The sequence below is a fragment of the Arvicola amphibius genome, chromosome 4 (genome assembly GCF_903992535.2).
Source record: "Arvicola amphibius chromosome 4, mArvAmp1.2, whole genome shotgun sequence".
NCBI classification, from domain to species: Eukaryota; Metazoa; Chordata; class Mammalia; order Rodentia; family Cricetidae; genus Arvicola; species Arvicola amphibius.
Genome location: NC_052050.1, coordinates 40,485,617 through 40,503,906, shown reverse-complemented (window position 1 = coordinate 40,503,906; position 18,290 = coordinate 40,485,617). Strand labels below are relative to the sequence as shown.

At 45.7% G+C, this 18,290-nt stretch overlaps 1 protein-coding gene across 2 annotated transcripts in view; it reads left to right on the top strand.

Annotated features, from left to right (window-relative positions):
* Tmem98 (transmembrane protein 98) overlaps positions 1–18,290 on the top strand; it is a 41,524-nt gene that overhangs the window by 8,977 nt on the left and 14,257 nt on the right. For both annotated transcript variants that reach the window (XM_038325736.1, XM_038325737.1), the window contains exon 2: positions 5,879–6,234. In XM_038325736.1, coding sequence (XP_038181664.1) covers positions 6,135–6,234 — 100 coding nt within the window. In that variant the 5' untranslated portion in view covers positions 5,879–6,134. The remainder of the gene's footprint in view (positions 1–5,878; positions 6,235–18,290) is intronic.

The following is an 18,290-nucleotide window of genomic DNA, read 5'->3' as shown; positions in this document are numbered from 1 at the left end:
GATCCCAGAGACTTACTGGCAAGCTGGTTCAGTTGAGAGAGCAGGCTCCAGGTTTAGTAAAAGACTCTGTCTAAATAAATAAATAAATAAATAAATCCCCAGCATCAATCTCTGGCTTCCATATAAACATACACAGGCAAACACATACTCATACACACCCACACAAATACATGCCTCGTAGCAATGAGGCTGATGGCACGAGAGTAAGGGTTGGATAGAAGGTGGGAGCCGTAGCTTTGTCAAACAGTCAATAGAGACTCCTTTTTGCCTTGCATAAGTGTTCAGTTTTTGCTGTTATTGTTAATTTAGATGTTCTTTGAGATTTCTATTTATTTTACTTCAGGACTCTTAAAAGAGCAGCCAAGCAGTAGTTAAGAAGAACTGATCCTGAAATGTGGATAGGTTTCATCTGACATTCTCATCAATGAATAAGTATATGTATCAGCTATTCAGAGCACACATGGGTTGTTGATTCTCTCTTAAGTAGCAGTCTTGCTGGGCATTGGTTGCGTAAGCCTTTAATCCCAGCGTTTGGGAGGCAGATCTCTGTGAGCTCGAGGCCAGCCTGGTCTACAAGAGCTAGTTCCAGGATGGGCTCCAAAGCTACAGAGAAACCCTTCTCAAAAAAGGGGGGGAGGGTGTTCTCATATATCTCAGATTGGCCGTGAACTTTCTAGGTAGTTGAGGAACTCCCTGTGCTGGATTCTGTGAACAACACTCCTGAGACTCTGTAACCCCGGGCTCTGTACATGTTAAGCAAGGATGTACCAACTGAACTACATCCCAAGCCCTGCAGCTGTCTCTTGGCAACTGTGGGGAGAGAAGGATTTGTGTAGATACTAGCTCTATGGGTGTTCAAATCCTTTATATAACATGACTTTCTGATTGCATATAATCGAACACACCCTCCTATCTGCTTAACATTTTGAAAAAGTTTTTATTAATTGTAAGTGTACATGTGTGAGCTTGATTGTATGAATGTACACATGTGTGTAGGAGTCCTTAGAGGTCAAAAGAGACATTGGATCCCCTGGAATTGGAGTTATGGATAGTTATGAGCCTCTATGTGGGTGTTGAGAACTGAGTCCGGGTCCTTTGAAAGGGTAACAAGTCTTGTTAATGCTGAGCCACCTCTCCAGGTTAAGACATCTCAAGGTTGTTTATAGGACCTCATACAGCACAAGTGATACAAAATCAGTTGCTACCTTCTGTTATCTAGAGACTAATAATAGGATGCCCATGTTTTCTGCATAGATACAATCATTTTTCCAAATACTTTCAATGTGTGATTGGCTAAATCCATGCATTCAGAACCCACAGAAAACGAGGATCTATGGATGTGGTCTGTGGCATTTGGAGTTTAAAGGCAGTAGAGCATAGAGCTAGAAGCAAAAATTGTGGGGCTAGCTCTGTCACATAAATGCTCTATGTGACCCTGGGCAAGTCACTTCAGCCCTGAAAGCCTAGTTCCTCCTCTGTAAAGTGAGAATAGTTCTGATTCCTCACTTCTAGTGGTTGCTATCACAATTAAAGCAGATAAAATATAAAGCACTTAACACATAGCCTGGGACACAGTTTAGGGTCGATAAACCCCAAGAACAGGGCTGTCAGTCCTGTGATCATTGCCAGCCCCACCCTCGTGGCTTTGATGGGGACCAGTGACCTGGGAAAACAACATTCTAGTTTCCTTGATCTTTTCATTGGACACCTTCTTTCTTTAAAATTCTCTTAATCAGTTGGTTTATGTCACACCAGTCACTTCCTTGTAGCTGGGGTGTTACACTAATTGCAGGGAATTCACTGCCTCTCCAGCTACAGTTTCTCAATGTTTCAGTCTTAAAGGTACAGTGACTTCCTGCTTTTCTAGTCAGGTTTTGTCACCTGAGCTGCCAGTGCTGTTGCATAACCAGGCACCCTTGCCTCTCATGAGGTATTTGTTTTTCTCCCAGGCAAATATGGAGGCCCAGGGTGTGAGTGCAGCCCCTGTAAACGGCTACCCTTTTCTTCCCACCCTCAGATTTACAAAGCTGTTCTAGAAAGGTTTCTCGGGGGAGTGAATTCCGAATCTGGCTGGTCATTCAATTTGTTTTAGCAAATTACAGCTCCAGTGATTTTGAATTGAGATTTTTAGTGGCTAAGAACTACTGGAATGAAAACACACGGAGTCAGGCACATGAAAAGAGCAACTTCTGGCTGAGTGTTGCCTGATAAACTGATCACCATTGTACTAAGTAGCTCGATGTCAGCACACGTAAAGCCCCGAGTTCAATCCCCAGCACCACAGAATGGGCGGGGCATGGTGGTGCACACTTGTAATCCCATAGTTTTCTAGGTACAGACAGTAGAGTCAGAAATTCAAGGTCATTCATGGCTACATAGTGAGTTTAAGGCCAGCCTGGAATACAGAGAGAGAGAGAGAGAGAGAGAGAGAGAGAGAGAGAGAGAGAGAGAGAGAGACAGCACACCCTTTCGTATCTGCTAGTTCCCTGAGGAAACAAATTAAAGTTTATATCCCAGTCAGAAAGAAGTAGGAGTGAGTGGCCTAACTCAACCACTGGGGAGAAGAGAGACAAGAGGAGGGAGAAAGCCTGTCCTTGTTAGTTTCGGAATTCCACAGCTGTGAGCTGGCCTCTCTGTGCAAGCTGAGAATGGCCAAGAGAGGTATCATGTTGGAGGCCCTGGCGTGTTCTTGACTTTGACTCCTCTGATATGAGTGCCCTTCACACACCGTACTCCTTAGAAGTTATTAGCAGACAGTTTCTGTGAACTGGATCCACTGATGGCCGCTATCTCTCCCACTCGGCTTTCTCTCTGTTGGCAGCAAACACCTGAGTCTCTAGCATCTCTCTCTTCCCTTAATCGACAGTCTGTAAGCTGATTCTTAAATGCTGTCTCCTTTGCCTGCAGTCTAGTGTGAGCTGGAGGTTCGAAGAGTTGGGTGTCCCAGGCTTTCATCAAATGATGCTGGAACATTCCTTAGCTGGGTAGCAGGTGTTTTCATTTCTTCCTCCTGCCCACTCAATCTCACCCCAGGGCACACCCACTGTGGAAAAGAAAATAGGGCTGGCCTGGTAGCAGTGGTTGACAACTGGGGGCAATTTTGCCCTCCAAGAGTGACTTGGCTATGCCTGGGGACATTCTTGACTGTCATTCTGGGAGGGATGAAGTTACTGGCATCTACTGCTGGGTGGAGGGAATGGATGTTGCCCAACATCCCACTGTGCTCAGAACCATCTCCCGCAGCAAAGAGCTCTTGGGTGCTCCTTCCCCTTCAAGTGATGGGGAACTTCCAAAAATGTAAAGAAGTTCAATGAAAGATGAGCTAGAGTTTGATTTTTGAATTTTGCTTCATTATGGCCAGTAAAGTTGGATACTTTCTTGTATCATCATAGAATGGTCCGGTATTGAAGGGTTGGGAATGTAGCTTAGTGGTATAGTACTTGCTGTGTTTCCCCAGGACCAAAAAAAAGTGACAAACAAACAAAAATAAAAAACCTAAATGTTCTGTCTGACTCAGAGTCCGGTAATGTCATTTGGAGTATGTTCCTTATAGAAGAAGAGAATAAAATGGAGGGTAGGAGGAGAGAAAGCATATGATATACTGAGCAAGGTATGTCTACCAGCTACAAGGAAGCGACTGGTATGACATAAACCAACCGATCTGTAAGAGAATTTTAAAGAAAGGAGGTGTCCAAAGAAAAGATCAAGGAAACTACAACGTTCTTTTCCCGGCCACTGGTCCCGATCAAAGTCACGATGGCGGGACTAACAGATAATAACAGGCCGACGGCACTGTTCTTGAGGTTTATAGGCCCTAAACTATGTCGCAGGCTATGTGTTAGGTGCTTAACACCTTATACTGAGCAAGGTGTGTCTTTCACAGCACTGTGGACATCTTAGGGCGAGGCAGCTTTTTGTTGTGTGGGATGGTCCTGTACACTGTACGGTATTAAGAAGTATCTGTACCCTCTACCCACTAGATACCAGTAGCCTCATCTCTCCCAGAATGACAACTGAAAATGGTCCCAGACATTGCCAAGTATTTCTCAGAGGGCAAGATTGTCTTCAAATATGAATCCTGGCTTGCAGGGCTGCATGAGGCTGAAAAGGCTGTCTGTGTGAGGACTCAGACTAAGTCCTCTGGGCATTTTCAACACTCTTCCATACGATAAGGAGTCTTGGTCCGCTTGTCACGAATGTGGGCCCGGCATGCCTCAGACTTCTAAAGGCTTGAGTCTGAACCTGAGGCCAGCTTCTCATGGTGGGATGAGGATTAAAAAAGATATTGGATGTACTGATGTACTGAGTATCATTGTGGCTCCCAAGTCTGCTGTGGGAACTCAGATGGAGCTATATTAGGGAGGGTTTGTTTTGGGTCATGGATAATGGTACGGGCCATCATGTCTAGGCAGGACATGGTGGTACCAGTGCCTCTAACTGTGGTGGCAGGAGCTTGAGGCAGCTAGCTGCATTGTGTCTATAGTCAGGAAACAAAGGAAGATGCTTCCGCTTGTTTTCCTCCTTTTCATTCAGCCCAGCCCTATGAATGGTCAGGATTGGTCTTCCCTTAGTTAAATAGGGTACCTTTTAAAGGCACCTTTCTAGACCTACTCGTTGGTATGTTTGCATTGGGATTCTAAATGCAGTCAGTCAAGTTGAAAATAAGAAACTGGGCTGGTAAGATGGCTCAGTGGGTAAAGGCACTTCCTGCCAAGACTGAAGACCTGAGTTCAAATCCCAGGACCCACATGGTGGAAGGAGAGAACCATATGGTGGCTCATAATCACCTGTAATGACAGTTCTTGGGTTCTGATGACCTCTGAGGACTTGTGAATACATGTGGTACATATAAACTCACAAAGGAATACACATACACACACACACACACACACACACACACATGCGTGGGGTGGGTAACATATATAATAAATACATAAATCTTTAAAAATTTTAAAGAAAATTAAAATTTAAAGATCTGTACAACTAAAAAAAGAAAATGAGAAACGACATTTCTATTGCAAATGGGTTCTGTATCTGCCAGTATGAAGGAGGGTTGAGAAGTATTTCTAAAAGATTAGCATGAGGGACACTCTGACTCCTACCTCCAGTCTTTCCTTTCACGAAAAATGAAAAGGAAAGGAAAGGAAGAAGGAATGAAGGAAAGAAGGAAAGAAAGAAAAAGAAACAAACAAACAAACTGCGGGTAAGAGGATGTAAGTCATATACTCACAACACAAATCATACAGGCCCCAGAAACAGAGTGCCATGACCCTCAGTGGAAGGAGACACAAATCAACCAGAGGTGGCACTTGAGTGCTAAAGAAAGGGCAGGATTTGAAAGGTGGAGCTGGGCACTGGTGTGGTAGGGATGTGAAGCACAGGACCCAGCAGAGGAAGAGCAGGGTTTCCCACTTGGCTCCAAATCAAATCTCACAAGGAAGTGGTGGGAAGGAAAGCTGGCAGGCAACTGAGAAACCTTAAAGGAAAATGCCCACAAACACAAAGTGCAAAGTGCTTTCTAAACAAAAAGAGTGTCCTCCGTCTTTGGGAGTATTAGATATTCGCTCTGCTTCTATTTGGAAAAAATCCAGGATGAAAGTTGATGTAGCTGGAGTTGGTCTGTTTCTTCATAACAAGGGCTATCTTTCTCACCAGTTGCACGCTCTCCTTTCTCTTCCTCTCTTCCTTTTTACAAGAGTCTGATAAGTGCAACTGTCTAGTCTCTTTATCATGTCCCCGCCGCTGTCCTTCTGGATGGTTTGAGTTGTTCTGTGTATGCTGGAATCCACAGTAACGCTGAGGGCTGGGTGTTGAGGTATACCCTGAGCTGTTCACTGTGAAAATGTCTGTCTCACCCCATGCCATTTCTCTCCCAAAGTCACCCAGCTTCAGTGAATGCTCCTAATATCTTGGACATACTGGGCTGTCTGGATGATTGGCACCTGGATCAGGGGAGCCTGAAGGCATTGAGACCATCTTTGAACAACTTCAGAAGATCTGTCATCCACAGAGATGTCCTTGTAGCAATCATTTGGAGCCTCTCAGAAGAGCTTTTGAGTAAATGAGGCTGCCCTGAATGGCCCTGGAGTTGAAATGACTACACTTGTCAAGCAAAACAAAACAAAACAATAACAATGACAAAAACTCAGCTATGTCAGAGGGCTGCTCTGAAGGACAAGTGTCTGAAAAATCACCTGCAGTATTGGGAGTTTACTGCTGCTTGCCCGGCCTCAGGTACCTGTGCCTAGCCTTTAACTTCTATTGTGAAATCATTTAGACCCACCCATGTATAGTGTGTGTGTGTGTGTGTGTGTGTGTGTGTGTTGTGTTGTGTTCATCTGTGGCTTTTTAACTTCCTTGTTTCTCCCCTGCTTTGAGGTGTCCTACTGTGTTTTTGGAGGATACAGTTCAGCTGATAACATGGGGCCCCACCACCTCTCTCTAGACTTGGGGGTGGAAACTAGCGCCCTGTCTCAGTGGAGATGACTGGTGGGGGTGTGGGGAGAAGGGCTTCAGTGAGTTGAATCCAGGCATGGGGTCACTGGAAAGGAAACAGCATCGCCAGGCTTGCAGTGTGGCGTAGTCTACCAGACTATGGCTGTCTCTGCTTGTGGCCTAGTCTACCAGAATCCCTCCCCCACCTATGTCTTTGGTCACACTCTTCCCTTTTACTGCAGCTCAGCAGATAAATTGCTAGAGCACTTAGGAGTGCCTAAAGGGACCCATTTGGACTCCTGGGGGAGGGGAAGGATAGGTATTTAAGCACCTCTGCCATGACACAGAGGGCTTTAGAAAGGGAGAGGGCATTTTGCTCACAGACTCGTGGTATTGGTTGTCTAGGCTGCACTTACACGGGACAGAAATGTACGAATTAAATGTGGGCCAAAGCCAAAGCCGCTCCAAACTGTGGAAAAAGCAAAACAATATAATAACAAGGCAATGAGTATGTCACACAAAGACTACATGGGACCACATGGAATTCTGAGAAAGCCTAGCTGGGTGAGAGGAAGGAGAAGGTGCTGGGACTGGAAAGGATGGAGGGAAGTTCTTGAGCAAAGGCTCCCCAGCAGGCAGATGGCTTTGGGCCTCTTGAAGAAACCAAGTGAAGCCAGAGCAGCTGCTCTACTAGTGAGAGGAAGTGCCGTGGGAGGCAGACTGGAGAAGAAGACCCACTGGGGGCTGAGCCTGCAGGGAGTGGTCTTTTACCTGAATTCAGAAAGGCGCTGCTGAGGAATTTTACCCAGGGAATGGACACCTTTGGCTTTGTGGTTTGATTTTGTGCTTTAGTTGAATCAACACCTGTGGTAAAGTGCATAGATAGTCAACCCTCCTTAGAGTTCTATGCGTGAATACTCAGACTAAGAGACAGAAGGTGTCCATCCCAGGCTTAGTTTCTCAGGCTCTTTGTTGCTGGGGTGTTGAGAGTAGATGGAGTGTGTGTGGGGGAAGGAAGGGGAGTTTGAAATGTTTCGCATCTCTTTGGTTGAGTGGAGGTCCTGGCCTGTACCTGAGCAGAATCTCAGTAGGGACAGAGGTCAGTGGGAAAAGAGAAACCAATGCTAGAGATAAAAGTAATTAGACTTACTCTCGGCGTGCATGGGAGGGGTGAAGACAGGTACAGATCCCGAGCTGCAGAGTGTGAGCAGTGTGGCTGGCCGTGGTCCCCTCTGTAGAGATGGAACAAGTGAAATGAAGAACTGGCTTTCCAAGAGAGGGAAGAATGGATCATTCCATTCTGGGCCCGTTAGATACAGGTAGGGATGGCAACTAGATAGGCGTGGGTCAAAGATCCACAGTTGAGAAGTGGCTGCTTAGATATGGAAATCTGTCCCGTGGATGGCATTGTCTAGTAAAGTGAGGTAGTGCGGAAATGCAGAAACAAGCCAGGATTGGAACAGAAGTTATAAGTATTTATAATCAGGGCGGAGATACCGACAAAAGAAGTCTTTTCGTTGTTGCAAGCAAAATACATGTCAGAAATATGGTTTATTTGTGCCCATGGTCGCAGAAAGTACAGTCCATCATTGTGGAGAAGGTATAGTGGAGTTGGAACCTGTGGGAGGCAAGAAACAGAGAACATGCCCAGACCCAGGGACCAGATAGACTTCCTGCCCCTGGGGACGGACCTACCTCTGCCAGCCAAGTCCCAACCAACTACTGCTTCTACAGCTTCTCCAAACACCACCACCATCTGGGGAACAAGCATTCAAACCATGAGCCTATGGGGAACATTTTAGATTCAAACTTAACCAAGGTGAAAAAAAATCCAAGAATAGAAGGGCATATATATAAATCCCATCTGGTGTGCACCAAGAATAGGGAAGCATAAAAGAAGAATATGTTTCCGTCTGGTGTGCACAATCAAGGTATGTGAGGAAAATGCCAAAAGAGAATATTTGTATCTGCTGCGACTGGTGATTCGGAAGTCATGGTGACCTTGAAAAGTCATCTCATTGCATCTGGTGATTTAAAGGTCATGGCAACCTTAAAAAGTCACCTTGGTGGGGCAAGGTGAGTAGGGCTAGTGTGGAACAGAGGAGCAAGTTGAAGAGAATAGGTGTTAGTAGAGAAGCACGCTTTGGTTGTGCTGAGATAAAAGGAGAGAGCCAGCATGATGGCTCCGTGGGTCAAGGAGCTTTCCACCAATCCTGAGGACTTGAGTTCTAGCCCTGGCACCCATAAGGTGGTGGAAGGAGAGAACTGACTCTCCCAAATTGTCCCCTCATTTTCACACATGTCTTGTCATACATATACTCTTGCACATGAGTGTGGACACATTCTCAGACACACACTCAGGCACACACACATACACACAATAATTAGGCAAATGTTAATTTTTTTTAAGATGAAAGGAGATAGGCACCCAGTACTAAAAGGGACTGAAGATATATAGGCAAGGCAGGTAACTAGAGAGCCACTTGGCATAAAATAATAATAAAAATTATTATCATTATCACTATTATTATTGTTTTTGTGGTTTTAGCCAGGTGGTAGTAGCGCACCCTCAGCAAGGTGGAAGGAAAGAACCAGTTCCTGAAAGTTGTCCTTTGGCTTCCACACATATGCTGTGAGACCCCTATCCATCACTGTTACCACCATTACCACCACCATCACTGCTGCCACCATCACCACCACCACCATCACTGCCACCATCGCCACCACTACCACCATCACCACCAACACGACAACCACCACCACCATCACCATCACTGACACCATTACCACCACTACCATCACTGCCACCACCACCATCACCACCACCATCACCACCACCACCATCATCACCGCCACCACCATCACCACCACCATCACCATCACCACCACCACCACCATTACCACCACCACCATTACCACCACCACCATCAAGTAAAACTGAACTGTTAGGCAGTGAGACCTGGACATACATGAACAGATGGCTACCCAGCCACGAGTACCTGGCTGAGATTTGTGATCATAAATTGAAATTGAAGCCAGATCTGTGTGATTGCAGATCTCTACTGCAATACATGGTGTCAGTTGGAAGAGATAGATTTAAGGCTCTGCCAAGTGACAAAAGAGGATTAACTCGCTGTTGGACTATTTAGCCCAGGCCTTCCAGAAGAGCCAGGGTATGAGGGGCGTAGGAATGCCACAGAGCTCATGGGAAGTACAGGAGCCACAATCCTTTCATCTGGGCCTCCATGGAGAACTTTTCTTGTTGCGTGAGCTCTGGCATGTAAGCTAACAGCTGGGGAAGAACACATACCTGAGATGCAGTGGTGACACCCAGTGACGGCTCCTCGAAGTGCACCTTGTTGGGTGTGGGCTGGGAGCAGATCTCCAGGAGGCTGTTCTCTTTTTGCTCTACTCAGAAACGCTTTGCACACTCCCAGCTATCTCTTGCAGGATTCTGTGCCTGCACCCTAGCATTCCCAAGGTGGTGAAGTGTTGTGTGGTGGGATAGCTTGGAGGGGAGTGCAAAGACACCCAAAATAATCTGGGGCTGTTAGCTCCAGAGCCCAGACATCCACTTCTCCTCTAGGTCCCTGATTCCTGAATGCTGGGACATTCTAAAGCCCTGTCCAGGTTCAAACAAATGCTGGGCAGCGCATAGACTCTTCTCTTTCACAGCAATCCTGGGGTATTTACCTCTTGGCTGATGCAAGAGCTGAGTGAGGACTGTCCCCTTCTCCATCACCTCCAAAGAGTGCTCTTCCTTCTGGGCTTAAGACATCATACTGTCCTCGGCTCTGTTTGTCCCCTGCACTAAGATCTGCTTTATCTAGAGATTCATAGGTCCCTCTACAAGTCTGTATCCATTTGATACCTGTCACAAGTCCTGGGTTGGACTTGCAGGCTAAGGAGCTGGATATCCCTTAATTAGAGGCTAGTCTTTAGGAAATAGGGATAAAAAGATTTGGGGCCGAAGAGATAGCTTAGCAGTTACGAGGACTTGCTGCTCTTGCAGAGGACTCAGGTCCAGATCCCAGCACCTACATGGTGGCTTCACAACCATCTGTGACTCCAGTTCAGAAGGACCCAATGCCCTCTTCTGACCTCTGTGGGCACCAGGCAGGAATGTGGCACACTTACATATAAGCAGGCAAAACACATAAAATAAAATGCATCTTTTTAAAATTATTTATCTTACTATTTTTAATTGTGTGTGTGTATGTGTGTGTGTGTGAGTGAGAGAGAGAGAGAGAGAGAGAGAGAGAGAGAGAGAGAGAGAGAGAGAGGGAGGGAGGGAGAGGGGGGAATGCGCGTAATGTGCGTGCACATACATACATGAGTGCAAGTGCCAGGATCTGGAGCTGCTGACCGATGTGGGTGATGGGAGCTAAACTGAGTCTTCTGCAAGAGCAATACAGGCTCTTTTTAGTTTTTAGTTTTTGCTTAGATTTATTTTACTTTATGCGTATGGGTGTTTTTCTCACCTATGTCTGTATATTGTGTGCATCCTGGGACTGGCGTTATAGAGGATTGTGAACTACCATGTGGGTGCCAGGTCCTCTGCAAAAAACAAATGTCTTAGTCACTGAGCTCTCCCCAGCCCCCGTCTGAGCTCCTTCTACCCAAGGGCAAAGTACAGAGGATCAACATAGGGGAGTTCCTTTTGCAACACCTTTTAGGCCCCACACTTTTTTTTTTGCTGTTCTGACGTAAATACTTAAGGCTGCACTATCAGGTATTTATACCACACATATGTCGCAAGATTGAAGGAGAAAGAGAAACTCCATAGCAGTGTGACTGTAGTGACAAAGTGACAGCTGGTGTCTCCTAAGACCGGGAGAACACACAGAGAGGTGGGTACAGGAGAAACACACAAGTCTTGAGACAGGCCGAATTGCCTTTACACCCCAGCTCCCAGTTACTAGCTGTCACTCTTGCAGCATGCCCTGGCCCTCTCAGACACTCAGTGAGGGTCTACAAGGCATTAATCCTTTCCTCCCAGAGCTATTGAGACAGGTCAGGTTTCATGTATGGAGCACCAGGAACAGAGTAGGCACTCAGTAAATGCTATCCTGGAAATTCACCGATTGGGGTCATGCAAAATGATGTCAGGGAAATTGATTATGAGCCAGGCAGCTGCTATGATAGGGACTTTGTAGAAATTCCATGATTAGTATAACAATCCCTTAAAATAGACCATTATTCTTCATAACTTGACATAGGAAACTAGGACCCGAGAAGTTATTTCACAGCTAGTAAGTGTTACACACTGGGACTTGAATTATAATGTTATCTAGAACTTAATGTGAAATACTTACAACCCCAGGGCTGGTTCAGTTGGTAGAGCTTAACTTGTGTGAAACCCTGGCTTTGATACCCAGGCCTGCATAAATTGGGTGTGGTGACTCCTGCCTGTAATCTCAGTACTCGAGATGGAAATGGCAAGGTCAGAATTTGGAGGGCTTCTTTGGGCACATAAAGAAGGGCCCCTTTGAGGTAGAGACTCTGAACTCACACAAACCTACAAACCACACCCAGAAGTGGCAGCAATTACAGTTATTACCATGTTGGTGCATCAAATAGAACCAGAGAAGCAAATGACTTAATTAAAGCATCCAATCCATCTTTAAGCCAACTTCATGCGCATTAAATAAAATACGGGATGCTATTTCCCCTTATACACACCTAACTGTCACTCTCTAGATATTTAAAGCAAGAGAGGTTTCCATTTGCTCTGGAGTGGGATGCGGCACAAATCTAGAAGAGGCAAGAGAGGACGGCTGTGCAATCTGTCTGCAGAGTGCTTCCAGCAGTCTTTTGAAAGTTTTAAGAATCTTTGCCAAGAGTCTATCTTTCCACCCTCCCAGTTGCTGTAGTACGTACGACCTAATGACTTCAGGGGAAATCCCTGAAGAGGGTCTCTATGACTTTTGGTCCAGTCACATTAACTGAGAGGAAATGCACACTTGACCTGTAGCCCAGTGGGGACCCTGGGTAGCCTGCCCTGTTAGTGCTTTGCCTTCCTACCAGCTTTTCCGGTATTGTTTGCTTCCTGGTCCTACCCACTGCGCTCTGGCCAGCTCTAGCAGTTGTTTGCCTGAGAGGTTCTGCTTGCTGGCTTTGCTCCTGCAAGGTCTCAGAGAAGGTCTGATCTGTGTGTGTACACAAGCCCCTCCCTGATTGATGCGGTTCTCCTTGGAAAGCCAAGTCCGGAAAAGGGCCCAGACACAGAAAACAAATGGACTGAGAGTCCAAACAGGGTTTTCAAGTTGTGCCCCTTTAATTCAGACTGGCCTTCTTGCTCTGTTTAGTCCTAGTTCCTCAGTGTTCCCAAGAGTTTCCTGGGTACTTATTTCTTCTGCCCCCACTCCACCCCTGGGGCTCACACACAGTCTGGCAGGCCTTCTAGACTGGATGTGGGTCTTAAGTCCCATCTCCCTCTGGACTGTGACAGTGGCTCACCTTCCCATTCGTTCTTTGCACAACTAAGTACCAACTAAGTGCCAGGTACTATGCTAGATGCCAGTGGTCAGCAGAGAACAGGAAAGTGAAGTCCCAGCCCTTGCAGACATTACATCCTGAAAAGGGAGACATTGTGAACAGTAGAATCAGCAGTGAGATGCTCCATTAAAAACACATGTCTAGGGCGGGGAACAGGAATGATGGGAGGATGACCCAGGTGGGCTTCTCAGGGGAGGCATGAGTAGACACCTAAGCAGAGGGAGGGGGAAGCCACTGGGATAATGGAGTGACTGTTCCAGATAGGGAATACCAAGGCCTGACATTAGGTGAACTTGATGTTTGACCCTTTTTTCTATGCTATCCTATGAGGAGCACTTATTTAATTTTGAAAAAAAAAATACAAACGTCGACCACTTACACCACTTTTAAATACACAACTCACTACCCTTAAGGCATTTGCATTTTACTTCTTGTTTGTTGGTTGTTTTTTTATTTTTTGGAGACGGTTTCTCTAGGCATTTGTGTTTTGTATAGACACCGCCACAATCCATCCCCAGGACTTTCTTTTTTCTTTTCCTTTTCTTAAACCAAACCTCTGGATCCATTCCACAATAAGTCTTCCTAAGGCAAGATAGAAAGACAGAAAACTATGAGGCATGGCAGGGGAAGGAACCTCCAGAGTCTGGCTGAAGCCTCTAGCCAGCTGAAAATCAAGAATTCCAACATAATTAACATTTGCTTAAGACCCTTTCCTTTTCTTAGCTGAAAACCTGCAATATTTTAGGGATCTCACCAGAAAACCCCTTTAACAGTGAAAGGACACAGCCTAAACCCAGTGGCTCCTGATTTTATCTTGTCACATTGCAATTCCACCCAAGGCACCTCTGGAGCCATTTTATAATCACATATATCAAAGAAGATAGAAAGGAATTCCTGGAGTATGAAGGAGTGTGAGGGGGTAAGGATACTTGCCACCATTCCTGATGAGCTGAGTTTGATGCCCAGAAAAGAGGGCCAACTCCTGCAAGTTGTTCCCTGACCGCTACCTATATGTCATGGCACATGTGTGTCAACAGTCAGCACACACACACACACACACACACACACACACACACACACAAAATGAATGTAAAACTAATTTTTTGCAGTTATTTGAGTTGTAGAGACACCACGATGTCATATGTGACTACTGCTGGACACTTAAGTGTGACTGTCTTTGAGAAGCCAATACCCATGCTCTCGGGTATGCCTTAGGCTTTTCCCGAACACTTCTCTCTCTCTCTCTCTCTCTCTCTCTCTCTCTCTCTCTCTCTCTCTCTCTCTCTCTCTCTCTCTCTCTCTCGGTGTTTGCACGTGTTTGTGTGCATATGTGTGTATATATGAAGTCTAGAGGTCAATGTTGTGTATCTCTCGGTGTTTGCATGTGTTTGTGTGCATATGTGTGTATATGTAAAGTCTAGAGGAATGTTGTGTATCTCTCGGTGTTTGCATGTGCTTGTGTGCATATGTGTGTATATGTGAAGTCTAGAGGTCAACGTTGTGTATCTCTCGGTGTTTGCATGTGTTTGTGTGCATATGTGTGTATATGTGAAGTCTAGAGGTCAATGTTGTGTATCTCTCGGTGTTTGCATGTGTTTGTGAGCATATGTGTGTATATGTGAAGTCTAGAGGTCAACATTGTGTATCTCTCTCGGTGTTTGCATGTGTTTGTGTGCATATGTGTGTATATGTGAAGTCTAGAGGTCAATGTTGTGTATCTCTCGGTGTTTGCATGTGTTTGTGTGCATATGTGTGTATATGTGAAGTCTAGAGGTCAACGTTGTGTATCTCCCTTTATTGCTGTCCACCTTATTTTTCCTTTATTTTAAACTTTTTATGTGTGGGACTGTTTTGCCTACATGAATGAATGTATGTGGACTACATGTGTGCCTGATGCCTAAGGACGGCACAAAAGGGTGTTGAACTCCCTGGGAGGCGTTACAGATGGTTGTGAGCCACCATCTGGATGCTGGCAATTGAATCCTGGGCCTCTGGAAGAGCTGCCAGTACTCTTAACCACTTGACTGTCTCTCCTGCCCCCTGTTCACCTTATTTAAAAGACAAGGTCTCTGTGAACCAAGAGCTCCTCAGCTTGACTAGGCTTGCTGGACAATGAACTTCTGGGGTTCTTCTGTCTTTGCATCTCCAGAAATGAGGCGCAGCCACCATGCTTAGCCTTTACCTGGCTGCTAAGAATCCAAACTCAGGCCCTCACGCTTTTACAGCAGACTCTTCATTGACTGAGCCATCTCCCCAGCCCTCTCTATTTTTAATAAACTCCAACTCCGCTTCATACTGTCTTGCCCCACTTTTTTTTTTTTCTGTGCTGAAGTCAAGAATCCCATTTACTTGAATTGAGATTCCTAGAAGATTAAGAATACTTCTCAGGTTGTGAGAGCTGTAGTGTGGAGTTATGCCTCTCCCTCACCCCAGTGGCTACTATTATTTTACTTTTTATGTAATGAACACTGTTATGCTTTGGATATTGTTTTAGTAAGGGTTCTCTAGAGGGACAGAACCAAGGAGAAGAAAAAATATATATGCACACACACACACATATCAGAATTTATTAAGTTAGCTTTAAAGTAGTAACAAGAGCCAAATTATACCCGAGAAGCTGAGAACCCCATAGCTACATGGCCCTGGAGGCTGAATGCCTTAACAGTCAGAGTAGTCCCATAACAGCTATCTCATTGAGTTTGAGAACTGATAATTATTCAGTCCACAAGATGGGATGCCTCAGTAATTCCAATCGGGCACTGGAAGCCCAGAAGTTTCCTGGAAAGCTAAGAGCTGCTGATCCCTAGTCTTGAGAAAAATCTTGGAAACAGTTCTGCTATTAGTGCAGGAATCATCATACCATCATCATCATCACCATCACCACCACCACCACCACCATCATCATCACCATCATCATCACTATCATCACCACCACCACCACCATCATCATCATCACTACCATCATCATCACCATCACCACCACCACCACCACCACCATCATCATCATCACCACTATCATCATCATCACCATCACCACCACCATCATCATCACCAGAATCACCACCACCACCACCATCATCATCACCACCATCATCATCACCATCATCATCATCACTACCATCATCATCACCAGAATCACCACCACCACCACCATCATCACCATTATCATCACCACAGCCAGCATCATCATAACTATCATCACCACCATCATCATCACCATCATCGTTATCACCATCATCACCACCATCATCACCATCACCACCATCATCACCATCATCATCATCATCATCATCATCAGCAGCAGCAGCAGCAGCAGCAGCAGCAGTAGAAGGAGGAGGACAAATAAGTCTGAGGCAAGAGGGAAGGCCAAATGAAAGATGATCTTCCTTCTAACATACCCTTTTTAAAAACTGAAAATGTGTTTATTTAGACTTTAAATTTTATACATATGTCTGTCTTTGCCTACACACACACACACACACAAGCCTAGTGCCAGAAAGGGTCAGAAGTTGGCATCAGATCCCCTATAACTGGAGTTTGTAGATGTCTGTGAGCCACCTTGGTGGTGGGAACTGAACCTAGGTCCTCTGGAAGAGCAGTCAATGATTTTCACTGCTCAGCATATCTCCAGCTCCCTGATGTGTCCTCTCCTTTTCTGAATTTGTGCAGCTACCAGAAGGTGCCACACACAGTCGGGGCAAGTCTTACCACATCAATCAAATCAATCAGGACAGTTCTTCACTTGGGGTTCTCTCCCTCCTCAGGTGATTCTGATTTGTGGCAAGTTGACATTAAAACCAACCATGATAGATAAGAAATGTCCCTCCAAGGCTCAGATGTTGAAGGACTGGTCCCCAGTACAACAATGTTGAGAGGTGAAGCCTTTGGGAGTGTATTAGATCATGAGGACTCTGACTTCTACAATGGGCTAATTCATCAGTAGATTCATAGCTTATTGGTCTATAGGGAGGATATGGAAACTTTAGGATGTGGAGCCTAGTTAAAGAAGTAGGTCACTGGGGGCATGTGCTTGAAGATTACTGTGTCCCTTGCTCTCTCTTCTTTCTCTGTCATTTCCTGCCCCACCCCTTCTCTTTCTGCTTCCTAGGCCCTACCCAGCACTTGGGCTCAAAGGACAAAGTTGTAAGGAATGGTCAGAACCTTTGCGGGTTCAGGTGTACAGTCCCTAGAGCCTGCCCACTTCCTAACATGGATCCTTACTCTCCTGATGATACTCTGGGCACCGATGTCCTTTCCACAGGTCCCACTTCCATGTGGGACACTGTACCGGGTTCTGTTATTGTCAAGGGAGAATGCTGAATGCCAGACACAGTCTTCTCTGATGCATCTAGAGATGCTTCAGGGGTGTTGGGATGTCAGAAGTTCTAGACCAGTTGGCTGGGAAAGATTTGCAGCATCTAGAGCCCCTTGTCTGCCTGATGAATGGGTAACATGAGGTTCGCTGGGGTGAGTTCATACCATCAGCTCCAGGTGGCTGTTTATATGTTTACTTTCTTTTTTGGAAAATGTTCATCTGTTTAATGAATGCTTCAAGGTTATTTCATTTCTTGTGTGGCCATAACATCTCAGAGCTGGCCACAAGGATCATATATTTTAACTGCATCATCCAACCAAGACAAACAGAAACAATTCATCTTGGAGAATCTCCAGGCAATGAAAACACTGCCCCTCATGCCCCTTTCTGATACTTGCTGCTGAGCTATGAACTTTCCTGCACAGCCATAGTGCTCCAAAAGTCTTCATGAAAGCACTTCAGAGGGTGCTACAACCACTCCACAGCCTTCTCTTCTAGAGAAGACACCTAGAATTAGAAGCAAAGCTCATGCTTCTCCTTCCTCCCAGTGCTAGGGATCAAACTCAGGGCTTTGTGCTCGCCGGCTGGCTTCACTCTACCACTAGGCTGTGCCCGTGAAAGCTGGTTGTGTCTTCTTGTAGTAGTTAGGTTTCTATTGCTGTGAGTACCGTGACCCAAAGCAACTTGAGGGACACAGGGTTCATTCCACCTTACAGGCTGCAGTCCTTCGTGAAAGGAAGTCAGGGAAGGAACCTGGAGGCAGGAACTGAAGCAGAGACCTCAGAGGCGTGTTGCTTACTGGCTTGCTCTTCATGGATTGCTCAGTCTGCTTTCTTTTTTTTTTTTTTTTTTTTTTTTTTTTGTTTTTCGAGACAGGGTTTCTCTGTAGCTTTGGAGCCTGTCCTGGAACTAGCTCTTGTAGACCAGGCTGGTCTCGAACTCACAGAGATCCGCCTACCTCTGCCTCCCGAGTGCTGGGATTAAAGGCGTGCGCCACCACCGCCCGGCTTCAGTCTGCTTTCTTATACAACTCAGGTCCAGT